The sequence below is a fragment of the Larimichthys crocea genome, chromosome VI (assembly GCF_000972845.2).
Source record: "Larimichthys crocea isolate SSNF chromosome VI, L_crocea_2.0, whole genome shotgun sequence".
In the NCBI taxonomy this organism is placed as follows: Eukaryota; Metazoa; Chordata; class Actinopteri; family Sciaenidae; genus Larimichthys; species Larimichthys crocea.
The window spans coordinates 14,420,816-14,436,370 of record NC_040016.1 but is presented as its reverse complement, the minus strand read 5'-3'; the positions used below and the strand labels follow the sequence as shown (position 1 = coordinate 14,436,370).

Genomic DNA, 15,555 nt, shown 5'->3' with positions numbered 1-15,555 from the left:
CATGAATTCTTATTCCATTCAAAATTGCTTCAATCTATGTTCTATGGTTTAAATAATATGATGAGTGACGGCTGATTTCCATTCACCTGCTTTGATTTCATAAGCATGTCATGACTCACTGGGACACCTGAACACAACAGAGCCATCATTAATGTTATTAGTAACACTTGTAAAAAAAGTTTTGAATTATTTTTGTTCAACATCTTTGTGTTCAAATAAAATGCATTCAATTTCTAGAAAGCCCTGTGTTGTCTTTTTGTTTACATGACAGCTGATCCTGGTGTAATGGAGTGTGACTGTGAGTCAGGTGTATGTGTATGTGTGTGTGTGCGTCATGGATAACCCCCCACCCTCTTTAAATGATCACTTAACAATAGCTGGGAGTTGATATCTTTTGTACCACAGAAACACGTAGATCAACTTTTCATCCAGCCCTGTTGTATCATCAAAGTGCGTGTCCTTTAACAGCGGGCGTGGCTTCCTCGTGTTTCCGTGCAGCTCAACGCGGAAGACAAACAGCTCAGAGGATTCCTGACAAACTTGACCAGACCTGAAGCAAGTTTCTGAGGTAAATCTGTGAAACATATTTACCGATTACAAATGGCGTGTGTGAAGCAAAGCGACGATTTAAAACCTGTTGTTTTTTATTATTTCTGTCCTCATAGCTGTTGGAGAAAGTGTTGCGAAATTGCTATGCACTTATGAGGCATTAGACTATATTGTCCTCATCATGTTCACGTGAGAGGTGTCTTTATGTAATGATGTCAGCAAGAGGTACAGTTTGAGATAAAAGTATGTGAATAACGTAATAAGGCCTAAAAACAAAGACTATATCCACCAAGACTAACAATACCAGTAAATCTCAAGGACAAAACTAATCACATAAAACATAAAACTTTTAATACCATGTAGGCATTTATAACATTCATGTTTGATATATGCAGTATGGTGGTAATCACTATACAATACTGATTATACTGTATTTGTATTTGAACTACTGACAGAAATATGTAGCAGTAGAAACCTGTAAAAATGTATTATTTTTTTTTTTTTTACACAGCAGATACACCGACTGGCCACTTTATTACATACTCTTGTACAATTCAATGTGTCAACTCTGTCATAACATCAACTTTTATGAAGCTTATAATGTTTCAGTTTTTATTGACGCTGTCAGAGAGGTAACAAGTCTACTTTATGTCTATTATTCAGTTTTAGTGAGTGCTGCTGTTGTACAGGAGTGCATTATATTGAAAGGTATTTCTAATATTTTGGACCTCATCATTTATGTGAATGAGGTGGCCAAAATATTAGAAACACCTCTTAAATTAATGCAGTCCAGTTAACACTACTGCAAACTACAACCTCCATAGTAAGTATAATAGTTAAATTATTACCTCTCTGACAGTGTCAAGAAACACTGAAACATTAAAAGTTTTGAAAAAGTTGAATTTTTGGCAGAGTTGTTGCATTGGATCACACTTTAGAGCAAAACTAATCACATAATTTTGACGCTATCTAGGCGAACATTCATGTCTGATATGTACAGTATGGTGGTCATCACTATACAGGAGTGCTGAATATCTTTGGGTTTTGGGCTTTTTGTTGGACAAGTCATTAGAAGTATTTTTGTACATATAGCTTACTGACGAAAATGTCACTTTGTAAAACTGCTCTGTATTTTTGGATTTTTTTTTAACACAGCAGATATAACATGATGCAGTAATGGATATAAAGGATATCACTAAATAATAATTTTTAAAAAAGCACTAAACTGAATAAGACATAATGTCTACACCCTTTAAAAAGAAGCACTAAACTGAATAAGACATAATGTCTACACCCTTTAAAAAGGTGTTTTTTGTGTTTTCGTGTAATGTAATTTATTAAATACTGTTTCTTTAGGATTTTGTGTGAGACCTGAAGCTTTTAAACAGAACCATGTGGCCAAATCAAGGTGAGATATCATACAAAACCAGCATATAACTATTTTACTGTGGGCGTGTTTTATAATATAGGTGTGCTGAATAACAAGGTGCTTTTATGTATATCAGGTCCTCCCCCTCCAGTCGGACCACCAAACCCTGTCTACCCTCCTGGCTACAACCCTGCATATCCACCTCCACCTGCAACTGGAGCAGGAGTCTTCCCCCAACCTCCAGGGTACCCAGCTGGCCAATATCCAGCTGGTATGAACCCAGCCATGGGACCAACTGTACCTCCAGGAGGTATGCCTTACGTGGCTCCAGGACCTCAACCTTACCCTATGGCTCCAGCTGGATACCCAGCAGTACCTCCTGGAGGTGTTTACCCAGGTCCATACCCACACTCTCCAAAAGGGGGTAAACATAAAGGTCACCACAAAGGTCATCATGGAGGGGTAAATCCCATGGGCGGAGCATTAGCCGGAGGAATGGCAGGAATGGGAATGGGGTTGGTTGGACATAAAGCCAACAAAAAGATGAAGAAGAAGATGAAGAAAGCACATAAGGAGCACAAACATGGCCACCACAAACACGGCAAGGTGAGGCTGGATTTGAAGATACACCATGTAAGAGCTGTAAAAGGCCCCTCTTGCAGGTGAAATATTAATATCAATAGTAGATAATAAGATGAATCCTGAACCTGCCTACGCCCCTCAGCAGCACACCCCGACTACATGTGAGTCAGTGCTGCACACTCACCGAGTGCAAAGTGCAGCACAGCTAAAGAGTACTGAGTTTATTGACATGGTTTAGATTTTCATTATAAAGCTGGATTATATTACCATGACACATCAAAACAAACAATCACAAGTCACGCGACTGTATTAAACATGACGACAGCTTGTATGAGCACAGATTATAAACTATACTAGAAGCAAAGCTATTTATCTCTCTACTTTCTTCATGATGAACATAGTTGTACAACTACAGATTATTTGTACTGTCTATCAGTCAAGTGTTTGGTTTATAAGATGTTAGAAAATAGTGAATACACATCACAGGTTCATCTTCACAATGTTTCTTTTGTCTGAATAACTGTTCAAAACCACAAAATGTTTGGTTTACCATCAAATAAGACTATTTGAAGCACGAAGTCTAGGACCTTAGGTTAGGACCTGCAGATTTAAAAAAAAAAAAAAAGACTTTGGTCTGTCAATTTGGAACTATATTAAATATTAGTAAATGATTAATAATTGCTGAGCTAATGAGTCATGTCAAACTTGGCACGCCTTGATTCGTTTGCCATATAAACACTTCATAACATTAGTGGCAATATGCACCTACAAATATCAACCCAGTGGATGAATTCTGTGGAAACACGATGTGACTCTTGATCTATCGGTCTGAATTTGTCGACCCTAGATAGACGTGACACGTGGATTTAAATAGATTCAGACAGACTGCTGCTTTCAGGAGTTGATATGATTTCTGCAAGTACAGTGACTGTGCAGTTTTGTCAGTTAAATCAGTTATTATGATTGATGCAGATTTGGCATTTTGAATGTTTTGGCTCACACGTATGCTACCTGATACTGTGCAGGTTTAATGACTGCATTGGATGATACTACATACATTTTTTTCATCCTAAAATCACAGAAAGTACTCTGGATGAAATCAGGATCAGCTTTAAAACTATTGATATAGTGACCTCTAAAGGCAGCTGGGAGATTTATACAAGACACAGCGAGTGGGTTTGTAAACACAGCTGCGCATTAAATGTTGTGAGGATACAATATTGAGGTGTCAGTGTGACCTCAGTGTGAAATGCATGTTTAACTCATCCTAAACTCTCAAGTATAACTGAGCAACGGCCCCTTAAGAAAGTGGCTTTACTAAACTGGCTTGAAATGAATGAATATGGCTGAATCTGAACAGCACAAGTTATTCTCAGACTACATCTTGACATTTGATACAAGTAGTTACTTACATCTCAGTACTTTAAAGAACAAACTCAGGACACTCTGAACACAGTCAGCTTGTGTTCCTATCAACGTTTGTTGGTTTGAACAAAAGTTTCAAGTGCCAAATCAATCATATGTAATTAAGTGGATCCAACAACGCAGATCCCAGATCCACTTCTTTTTTTTAGAGGAAAAGTTTGTCAACAGCCCAAGAAAAAAAAAAAAATTATGTTTAATACAGTTGTATTATATGTTTCACCTAGTCATTAAACATTTGTTGTGTGTGTTTAAAATGTATTAAAATATATAATAATATTATAATAATATGATGTTGTTTTCCCTCCACAGTCCTCCAGCAGCAGCAGCAGCAGCAGTGACTGAGGCCACACCAATTCACAACAAAGGCTTTCACAGAAACATTGCTTCACAAAAGGGCAAACTGACTCACTGACCTAATAACAATAAAACACGCAAAGGTCATTCTTATCACACTTAACAGGATTTATGAGAAGATGCAGTGTTCTTTAATAAATTGCATGCTCTATCTATTTATCCTAGAAATGCATAAGCTGTTGCAGCAAAGTGTTTTGTCTGTATTGGCATTCCATCATGTCTTAAATATATATATCTGATTTTCCTGGTTTGTGTCAAATGTTTCATAGACGAGCGGGCTGACAACTTTGTTTTGAATGTTTGAGAAACTCTAATTATTGTGATTTAGTTTTCTTTTGTGTAGAGTGATACAATGATGAGTGTCTGGAGGAGATTTTATATTCACTACTTACTGTACAAGGGCAGAAAAATACTATTCTGCTTTGTATCTGCACTAATTGTAATTATATAAGTGGTTTAAATTAACCCTACTCAATCAATGGATGTGTAAAAATAAATAAATGAATAAAACAAATTGAAGTTATAAGTTGCAGTACACTTCATGTCCTCTAAGTGGCCCTATAAATAAGCATTTTATTGAAGTTTCTAAATATGAACATATTAGAAACATCAGTAAATCATATGTCTTGTTTGTATAATTCGTGTTTAAACGCGGTTTAAAAAACACACGTGGTCCCGTGTGTTGTTTCCAATAACACACCCTTCCTTGTTGTGACGCCGCATTTGTTTCATTAATGTGTTTATTGTGCGCAATAACTCGTATCTTTAAATGATAACGTTTGATTTAACACATTGTAGCTGCTGCCACATGCAGACGTGTTTTTTTTTTTTTTTTTGGTGGGGGGGGGGGGGGGGACACATGCTCGGGTCAGCTCGGGATGGGGGGGGGGTTTGGTTTTGGGTGAAAGGGGAAAGTTCAGAGGTGATAATTTTGTTGTCTTTGTGTAAAGGAGTGGAGCTCGATCTCACATCACTCTTCCCTCTTCCCCGAGTCCTTTCTAAACTCTCCCCCGGGTTTCTACCCTCCCGAACCTCTCCCCTTCTACCCTTACAACCCCAACCCTCCCCCCGATCACCTACCAGCACACGAATCAGGTGAGTTTCATCTCATGTTTGGTGTTTTTTTTTTTCAATAGATTTTTGGTTTCTGTGTTGTGATCACAACTAGCGGAAAGAAATCGCGCGCAGCAGCGAGCTAGCCGCTAACAGGCCGCGTGATGATGAGCACGCAGTCTCCGTACTGCCGCGAGAGCTAGCTCTGAGCTAACCCACACACGGTGGGTGAAGTTTGGTCTTAATGTGGCTTTTTTAAAGACTCCTCTCGGATGTTTGGTGGCCGCAACCGATCGAAAGATGACCCAGCTACCACACCGTGAAGTGCTGCCGGTGTTTAATCAGCTATTAACAACACCGACTAATTAAGCTAAAGAGCTAGCGTTGCTAAGTAGCGCACGCATGCTTCATTCATTTTCTTTTGAAATGCTAAGCGGCTAACAAGACTCACAACACGCGTTAACAGTTAAATGGACTCACTTTAAAAGCGAACAACACTGCTGCTTTTTCACGCACGACACGCCGAGTGAGTGTGTTAGTGGAGGTGCGGGTCACATATGCGGTATTAATGCGTGAAGCAGCATTTGTTGATAAACTTGATACTAAATGATGAAGTCATCGTTAGCACGCGAGGCATTCAGTGCTGATTTTACTCTGTCTGTGTTCAGATAACTTGGAAAACTAACTCGTTTATCTGAGTGAAGCCTGATTGTTTCTGATCCATCGTAGTACGCATCACAAGCTCCAGCGTTAGCATGAGCTACAACACACACAGATGCTCATTCATAAAGCAGCATGTTTCTGCATGTATCACGCTGTTAACTCAGTGTTTGAGATTGACACGTTTAATCAATCGGACGTGTACATCTCATATATATAATGCTGCCATTTAAACCTGTGTCCCTGTAGTGATGTTATTAATCACCATAGATACTATACAGCACCATTCAAACACATGTTGTTAAGTCAACATGTGTTTGAATAGTGCTGTGTAGTATCTACCACCTTGTTGATCATCAGCTTGTATACGTTGAATTTGAGGCACATGTTCTGTTATCCCCATACTACGTGTGTTATGTTTATGCTCCGTGAAGTCTTCTAACTTGCTCTTTCTCTATGTTTTTTTTAAATTTTAGATCCATCTCAGTGACCAAAGACCCCAGTTCAACAGCAAGGTTGCAGTTATGGACTCCGGTGTGATTGAAGGAGGGCTCAATGTCACCCTTACCATTAGGCTGCTCATGCATGGCAAGGTGAGGTCACCCATCGGCTGCTGCTTGCGCCGGTACTCTTACGGTCTTATGACATAATGTTTATGGAAATGGAAGTTCCTCGGGGATGTGTAGAGGGCAGGGACCTTGATGTGATGAGGCTGTCGACTCGGTGATGAGATCCTGTACCTCAGTGCAAAGTGGAATGATGTTTTGGCACGTTTACATAAGAGATACACGCTTTGCTGAAATATTAACAAGCTCCTCTATGCTTCTACTTCGAAGCTGCTGACATGATCAGACCATTTTACTGAGTTATACTCCTTCCAAATAAGCACTTGTATCCCTTTTTTTTTATGCCTTCAAAATTGTGGGGGCGTCTCCCTTCGCCGCATTCCTCTCTGTGTGATCACAGATCAAATGATATGACAAACCTCCATTTCTGTCACTTGGGAAAATTTACAACCAGGAGGCAAGTTGTCACTAATCCATCTGGCTTTGAAACGACAGCAGCATAGCCACACACTTGTTGCATCCCGAGTGTCCTAGAGTGGCCTGTTGTTTTTTTGTGGTTTAAAGTGCTGAGATGCCATGTGGCAAGAAGCAGCTGCTCAAAAATCCTACTGTGACACGTCAGCTCATACTGCCGGACATACCAAACTGTAACATATCCAGAAAAATGTCCCTCCAACAGCTCTGCGAGCTTGTAGCATCCTAAAAACAGGCCCCCGGCACTAGCTAGGAATGAGATAATGTGTACTTGACTGCATCTGATCATGGGGAACAGCACCATCTTCAGTCTTTGTGGGATTAGACAGCTGCCCACGGTGCAGAGCTGTGAAAATTGTGTGTTTTCTCAGTTTAGAGATCACTAGTTGGCCCTGTTTGGATTGTTGATATGTTGGGAGCATCATGACTAGTGACCATAACCACTAAGGGGCATCTGAAGGAGGTGCACTTAGAACGTTTCCTTTAGGTTTGTTTATTGAATGTTTTTCATTGCCTAACAAACTAGGCAAGCTGTCGTTAGAAAGCTTAGATGGGTCAAACTTTCTGGTAGTAAAAATTGAGAGATGATGAATGAATCTGTACTTCTTTTCTTATTTCAGGAAGTTGGAAGTATTATTGGAAAGGTAAGCTGCTGTTTAATATATTATCTGTCAATATATGAAGATCTGTGTGTTTAAGTGTCAATGAGTTTGACCCTGACGTGATTCTTTGCTAACAGAAAGGCGAATCTGTGAAGAAAATGAGAGAAGAGGTGAGATCTTTTTCTCTCTAACAGGATGAAACATAATTACTAAGACACGGTGTGTGTTTTTTACTATAGGAAGTGCACCAAGTTTGTTCTTTCAATCCTTTCCTTTTCTCTCTGTCTGTAGAGCGGGGCTCGCATCAACATCTCTGAGGGCAATTGTCCTGAGAGGATCATTACTTTGGCAGGTCCAACCACCGCCATCTTTAAAGCATTCTCCATGATCATTGAAAAGCTTGAAGAGGTTGGTCACAGTTTGTCGTACAGCTGACCTGTGAATCTTTTGGTCAGTGCAAACACAAACAATATTTTTTTGTTTTCAGGACATAAGCAGCTCAATGACAAACAGCACAGCTACCAGCAAGCCCCCAGTGACTCTACGCATTGTGGTGCCTGCCAGCCAGTGTGGCTCCCTAATCGGGAAAGGTGGCTGCAAGATCAAGGAAATTCGAGAGGTATGGTAGAGCATGTAGTACAAAAACAAACTCCAGTCTCCCTCAGCGTTAGCTGACTGTCAGCTTACACCCAACACTGATATACAGCAAGTCTTGAATTGCCGTCTCATTTTACTCCACATTTTGTGTGTTCCAGTCAACTGGTGCTCAGGTACAAGTGGCAGGAGACATGCTCCCCAACTCCACAGAGCGAGCCATCACCATCGCTGGTACTCCCCAGTCGATAATTGAGTGTGTGAAGCAGATCTGTGTGGTCATGCTTGAGGTAAGAGGACTCGTGAAAGCGACGAAGCAAATGAAGTGGCAGCTGTTGACCTGTAAATTAATGATGTGAAATACTGTGATCTCTGGGCTTTTGGCTGATGAGTGTTGGGTTTGGACCTGGGATTGTCTAGAGCTAGTCCACAGATGAATATCCCACAGGACAATATAAACGTTAGATTGAGACTGTACTACGTTTGTGGTTTTAAAAATGTAACTGTTCAGATTATATGATTTAAAAATCGATTGTCATGTAATCACACACTCACCTGCTTTGTCTCCTGTACAGTCTCCCCCTAAGGGGGTCACGATCCCATACCGACCCAAGCCTTCAGGATCCCCCGTCATCTTTGCAGGCGGACAGGTACATATAACACTTCAGAGGGGACACGGGAAGCTTCTCACTTGTTTTGACCGTGTTGCATATTTGTGCAGAATATTATGCTTGGAAGAATATCTGCTTGGAAGTCTTGACGTGTGTTGAAAGGCTCTGATTTTACTTGAGTCAACACAAGAAACATCTCAAATCACATTTCAAGTTTTTTGAAACAAGACCATGATGATTAAAAAGTAGCTGTAGAGGGTGTTAAAGTTTAGAAAACAGTTGCAACAGAGGCTGCTTCTGCTAATCATTTGACCACAGTATGAAAAGCTTTAGTAATCTGATGACGGCTTGTTATTTGGCCTCCTCTCTGCCTGTTTCCTCCAGAAATTGTTTTATGTTTTCAAGCATTAGGTTTCAGAGGTGTGGTGGCCTATTTCCCACCATTGTTGGTCTGAACCAAAATGCTTTCTGGTGCTTGTTGGCCTAACATTACCTTTTTTGTTAAGAACATTTCTCCTTCTGGTTTTTCCCTTAATTCCACTGCAATGTATCTAAAGATTTCTATTTTTCCAGAAATGTGGAGACTTTGGACAAGACATACTTTCTATTTTTCCAGAAATGTGGAGACTTTGGACAAGACATACTTGATGATATTCCTAAATGCTATTAGTTTAGATTAGGATTTGATGTGCTGAAGTCTTCAGGAGATATTTATCAATTCAGTTCCATAGCTGGAGAGGTAACTTGACCAAAATCCCAATCAGATGTGAGGCCTATGAAAGCTTTGTTTTCATTTGTTTCAGGCGTACGCCGTACAAGGACAGCACGCGATTCCACAGCCAGATGTAAGTGCAGTAGACGTTTTTACATGACCCCCCCACCACCACCACTCCCATCCATAATTACAAGTGTCCCCTTCCAAAATGTACAACAGCCCGCCCACCCACCCACACCACGTCTTTACAGCCTATAACTGCGGCCGGACTTGCCACTAATTTTAATTTAAACCTACTATTATCAGATTTTGTAACCATTTTGAGCACTGCACCGTTAGTGTTTCATGTTTGGTACAGTTCTACAGTCGACTCGCAGTCAGTTTTTTTTTTTATTTTATTTTTTTAATTGAACTGACATTTGTTATTCGTGTTTGTCCAGACTCTCCACTCCACCATGAATAATAATCTGTTCCTGCTGCTCACTCTTTCTGTCTTCCATTTTTGTTCTGTCTTGTTCGACCTGCCTTGTTCATTAGTCTGTCCCAGATAAACATGTGTGCCCCCCCTCCACCGCCCACCCCTCATTAACCCTTCATTATTACTTTGTGCTTTGCCCACTTGTCTCTCGACTCAATTAATCTCTCTCTCTCTCTTTTTTTTTAATAAGCTTTTAGATGTTCCATCAGGAGCATTAGATGTGATAGACTTCATATAATTAGTTTTACCAAACACTCAATATTGGCAACAGAGCGAGGAAGCAGAAGTCCGATATAATAAAACATAGTAACGTTTATGTAATTAGTTTGCCATTGCTAATTTTTGTTCACTTAAAACTAGAACCTGTGACACAGAAACAAACATATCATAGTGATAACGGGTGATTATTGAGAGCTGCCTTCCTTGTGTATTGTGACTTTGCCCTGACCCTGAAGACTTCGACAAGGCATCACCAAGAGATGCAGCCTGCACTTTGGAGGAATACCTAGGGGGTACCCCACATAGACAAGTATAAATAAAACACATGGATAGTCAGACACCAGTGATCCATGAAGGGATAAGAGATCAACACACAGTACAGAGTGACGTGTGGAAGCCTTTTTCTTTCTTTTCTTTTTTTTGGAGGTTCTTTATGTAGCTGTCTGTACTGACTGTGATGTTTTTGTTCTGTTCTTCCCTCTTCCTGTGTTTTCCATTTCCTCCATTTCTCTCCCTGCCTTCTCTCTCACTCTCACAGTCTTCCTCTGCTGCTATCTCTCCACAGCTCACCAAGCTACACCAGCTGGCTATGCAGCAGAGCCCCTTCCCCATCGCACCAAGCAACCAGGGATTTACTGGTATGCAACCCAACAAGGCCCGTGGGCTTTCAATGCAACGCGCTGTCACAATCTGAACTCCTTATCTAACTTGCTTTGGTCTCTTTAACATATTTGAAAAGTCAGATTTGACTCATTGATATGTGATGGTATGATGTAATCCGCAGCACAAAACACACCAGATGTGAGGTGTAAAAAATGAGATGGGGCATAACCTTTAGACAAATATGCAGTTTGGAAATATGGTGGTGCGTTCCTCAGTGACTCAAACATTGAGTGCACCTCCTTTCATCCCTGTCATTAGTATATTTTAATGTTAATTTTGAATGTTCAGTGATGATGTTCTGTCTGCACTCGCACTGTATGATTTAAAATCCATATGCAGACCTTCAAAATAACTCCTCTTGTTGCACTTTAGGCCCTATTAACGTCAGTACCTTTTTGATTTTGGTACCAATAGCAACATTTGATGTTCTGCCAGCCACACATTTCATGTTGCATGTAGAAGTGTTTTCACATTTGGATGTTGTGTTTGCTCTTTCAATCGTTATTTATCATTTTCTTGTTGGTTCTTCAGGGATAGATGCTTCTGCTCAAACCAGTTCCCATGAGATGACCATTCCAAATGATGTAAGTACTTCACATACATTCAGGTCCATTTTTACCACTGTTTAAGATTTAAAGTCGAGTTTTCTTATACACAATCCATTCAACAAAAAAAAGTTCTATCTTCACGTTAACCAAAAATGCTGCAAGATTGCGTTTCTTGCATAAAATGATCAAAGTTTACCAGAGGCACGTACTCGTGACGTGATCGAGTTCTCTTAAACTTGCTGCTCCTCTTCACTACAGCTTATTGGGTGCATCATCGGCCGCCAGGGAGCCAAGATCAACGAGATCAGGCAAATGTCCGGCGCCCAGATCAAGATTGCGAATCCAGTGGATGGATCGACTGACCGCCAGGTCACCATCACAGGCTCACCTGCCAGCATCAGTCTGGCTGAGTACCTCATCAACGCCAGGTGAGATAATCGGCTATGTACTGCGTCAGCTCCCAGCAGGCGATTCATTCAGCTGTGGCAGTTTGACTTTAAGGCAAATGATTTGTCTGTGTCAGTTCAGTTTGGTTAAAATATTTTGAATCCTAAAGAAAAGAAACGTCTAATTTCACAAAGCAAGTAAGATCGTTTATGTGACTTGTATGCAAATGATGCAAGGGGTCACCTGCTGCATCGGCTTTCCTAGTTTTGGATTTGTTGTTCAAAGTCAAGTGATTTGATTAATGGTATTTTGGCTACTGCTAATCATCACTTTGGTGTTGCTAGCTCTCTTTTCCCGTCTTCCCTTTACTTTGCTCCACGTTGTTCCATCACTAGAGATGTGATTTATTTCCTTTATTTTTCTTTTTGTCTTTACTTTCGGGTTGACACAGTCATTTCTAATGAAGCTTTTTGTCTTGTGCTTTGATCACATCCCTGAGTGATTCCCTCATAACCCCCTTCACCCTCCTCCTACGCCTAACGCCCTCCCCTCACCCATTGCTCACCAGCCTGCCCTGTGATCCATCCCGACTGTGTTGTCCCTCTCTCCTTGTCTCTCTTTCTACAGTGTAGAGTCCTCTAAACCTCCTCCCTCCTCCTCCTCCTTGAACCCTGAACAGACCAGCCCGTGCCCTCCCTCCACCTCTACTACTACTACTACTACCACTACTACTACTACTACTACCACCACCTCCTCTGCTGCTACCTCCTCCTTCTCTTCCTCCTCCTCCTCTTCTTCCTCCTGTGTGGTGCCCCCCTCAGCCTCCATCCCTCTGTCCTTGTTGGCTCCAGGGCCGCCTCCTCCTTCCTCCTCCTCCTCCTCTTCCTCCTCCACTGATTCCCTGCTCCCCAGCTCTCCTGCCTGTGTGTCAAGTCTCCTCAGTCTCAAGCCCCTCCCTCTCCTGGCCCTCCATGTTGTCAGCGGGGCCAGTAACCCCGCACACCCAATCCCCACTGAGCCCAAAATCACCCCAGAGCTGAGCTCCAAGTCTAAAAGACGAAGGCTCTCCCCTTACTAACAAAGGAAACATAAGTCATCTACTACTTAAGTACTGACAATGCTATTTGTTGTCTGTACCTGCACTTGCTTTTGTATCTGGCTGTGCCACGCCACGCTTACTACAGAAAAACGAATGCACACAAACAAAAGTGTTGAACAGCCAGACCGATGGTTGCTGCCATATTTATAAAATAGATATCTGTAGCTTGATTTGGCCTGTCTCTTAAAGAAATGACATGTTGAGTGCATTATATTTTTAAACGACTTTGAACTTAGCATGGACGGTGAATTACTTCGCCCAATTTACTGAAGCATTTCTCTCTTTGTGTAAGCTCTGCTCAGGTAGCGGCTCTCTCTTTAAGATGTCACATTGTATTCATGGGAATAGTTTTCTTGGTAGTGAATTTTAAGTGATTTATTGTGAGCGGTCATAATGGAGAATATATGTATCATGATGGGTTTTTGTTGTTTTTGTGGTTTTTTTTGCTTATGTAAGAAGCAGTTGTAATTTCAATTCCAAGTAAATCTGCCCTCAGGTATCAACGGCACCAAACCACCCTTTATTTGGATCGTTTTGATATGAAAATTAAGAAAACATCCAACTAGTGGAGCGTAATTTTAAAAGGAGTGTTTCAACATTTTGGAGAATTCTTGCTCATATTAATGAGTGAGATGACATTTTTTTTGTATGTCTCTACAATGAATGTAGCTAAAGCCAGCAGCTGGTTTGAGAAACAGGAGGGAAGCAGTTAGCCTAGTCCTTTCCAGAGGTAACAAAATCCAACCAGCAGCACGTCTGAACATCAGTAATCAACACATTTTATTGTTTTTATTATTTGTGCTATCGGTAGAAAAGTGTGACTGGGTTATAATATCTCGCTGTCACCTCTTCTGTACCGATAAAACAAATAAGATACAATGTGTTAATCTGTGAACTTTAGAGGTGCCGTTAGTTGGATTTTGTTACCTTCAGATAGATCCAGGTTATCCGTTTCCACTGCTTTCCACCCTTATGAGGTAAGATAACCGGCTGCTATCCCTTCTTCCTCTAGGCAAGAACACAAATAAGTGTTTCCTAAGATGTTGAAATATTTCTTTGACACCATTAACCGTCAGTTTGAGCTCTGACTCTGAAGTTTTCATTAACAAGAGGAGCAGCCAAACTGGACTAATCTTTTGTTTTTGTTTTTTTTATATCAGAGCACACATTTCCTGGTCAATAAATCCAGACGCTCTCCTTATCTAGCATTTTATTAGGAGTATGTGATGTACAGTAAATGACATTTATCTCGTCTGTCTGATTGCATGCCTTATTCTCTCTCCCTCCCTGGTTCTGGGTGTCTCTCTGTCTGTTTCTCCAGGCTTTCCTCTGAGGCCACAGGACTGGCAGCCAACTGATAAGACACTGCATCTGCACTAAATCTCACTTTTATATCATCGGCTACCATAAAGCAGTCAATGCAACTATCCAACTTAAGAGTTTATATATTATACCGCCTCTTCCTCATTTGAAATCATGTCATCCGCCTCTGATTTGATCCGCTGAGTTCATTATTTATTTTCTTTGTTTTTTGGGTTTTAGTCAAAAGAAGCAACAATTATGTTTTTAATTCCCTTTTTGAGTGAAGTTGGAGGTTTTAATGATTTGTAATTAGATTTTCTTTTTCTTCCATGGATCCCTCGCTCTCTTCCCTTTTTCTTTTCCTTTCTTTTCCATCACAGAGGAGTAGAGTTGGAAAACTCTGAATAGGCATATAGATTTAGTTCTGTACAGTCAGTTTTTTTCTTTAAAAAGGAAAAGACAAAAAAGGAAAAATAAAAAAAAAAAGTATCAAAAATAAGAATAGAGTGACTGTTTTATTGTGTTTATATACACATCCCCCTTTTCCTCACCCAGTTCCACAAGTCGGTCTGTCCATTTTACGTCCATACTCACTTGCTTTAAATATACACAGCATTCTCCCCCTTTGTCACCTTTAAATTGAAGTGCTTGTAACATGGATTACACTCGTGTCACTGAGAATACGTAACTGTACATGCACTGTCACCGATTTATATTTGGTTATGACGACAAACAATCTAACACTCGCAATTGAATTTATCTGGATAATTTAAAAATGTGTATCACTACGTGTGTCACTTTTTGCCCTCTACATGTAATTCCTGTCCCCACCCCCCTTTCCTTGGTCATGAGATCATGTGTTGATATTTTGCTGGGATGGGAGGTTTTGGGGGTTTGGGTTTGGCTCTAGGGGTCTGAAGCAGAGGGTTCTCCTCGCTTTTTTTGTAAAGACTGATATATACTAAAAAAAATGTTGGAATATTTGTTTTAAATGGAGGAAATATTTTTTTTTAACTACCAAAGGGGGAATTAACTCCTGGACACTGACTGATCTGTCTATTAAATGTGATGAGGCTGAGAAATGAAATCATTGAAGCTCTGGAACTAGACAAAGAAAGGGTTGTGAGTTAACACTAGTTTCCTGCTCTTTGCTTTGCTCAAGTCAGAATTTATTTTATTTTTTATTTTGCAGGAAAGAAAAAAAAAGAAACTTTTGTGCACGTTTTTGAGACTGTAGACCTGGGTGCCACAACATTGTTTAAAAAATACAGAAATAAAGATTTGAAATGCTCAAACCACAACTTG

At 40.4% G+C, this 15,555-nt stretch overlaps 2 protein-coding genes across 6 annotated transcripts; both read left to right on the top strand.

Annotated features, from left to right (window-relative positions):
- The first annotated feature begins 414 nt into the window (after positions 1 to 414).
- On the top strand, positions 415 to 4,802 carry prr13 (proline rich 13). Its single transcript, XM_010732095.3, has 4 exons — positions 415 to 568; positions 1,906 to 1,957; positions 2,055 to 2,524; positions 4,235 to 4,802. Exons 2-4 carry the CDS (start codon positions 1,942 to 1,944, stop codon positions 4,265 to 4,267), a joined length of 519 nt encoding a protein of 172 aa, XP_010730397.2. The 5' UTR covers positions 415 to 568; positions 1,906 to 1,941; the 3' UTR covers positions 4,268 to 4,802.
- Positions 4,803 to 5,169: 367 nt separating this feature from the next.
- LOC104919957 (poly(rC)-binding protein 2) lies at positions 5,170 to 15,551 on the top strand. Of its 5 annotated transcripts, none has more exons than XM_010732093.3 (13): positions 5,171 to 5,374; positions 6,469 to 6,585; positions 7,653 to 7,676; positions 7,772 to 7,804; positions 7,926 to 8,042; positions 8,122 to 8,253; positions 8,390 to 8,518; positions 8,804 to 8,878; positions 9,643 to 9,684; positions 10,817 to 10,889; positions 11,446 to 11,498; positions 11,721 to 11,890; positions 14,270 to 15,551. In XM_010732093.3, the coding sequence occupies exons 2-13, from the start codon at positions 6,517 to 6,519 to the stop codon at positions 14,304 to 14,306; spliced, it is 954 nt and encodes a 317-aa protein (XP_010730395.1). In that variant the 5' UTR covers positions 5,171 to 5,374; positions 6,469 to 6,516; the 3' UTR covers positions 14,307 to 15,551. The 5 variants fall into 5 exon arrangements, with proteins under 5 accessions (XP_010730396.1, XP_010730395.1, XP_010730393.1 ...); XM_010732091.3 differs by having other exon boundaries at positions 5,172 to 5,374; positions 10,790 to 10,889; XM_010732092.3 differs by lacking the exon at positions 5,171 to 5,374 and adding an exon at positions 5,431 to 5,556 and having other exon boundaries at positions 10,790 to 10,889.
- The last annotated feature ends 4 nt before the right edge of the window (positions 15,552 to 15,555 follow it).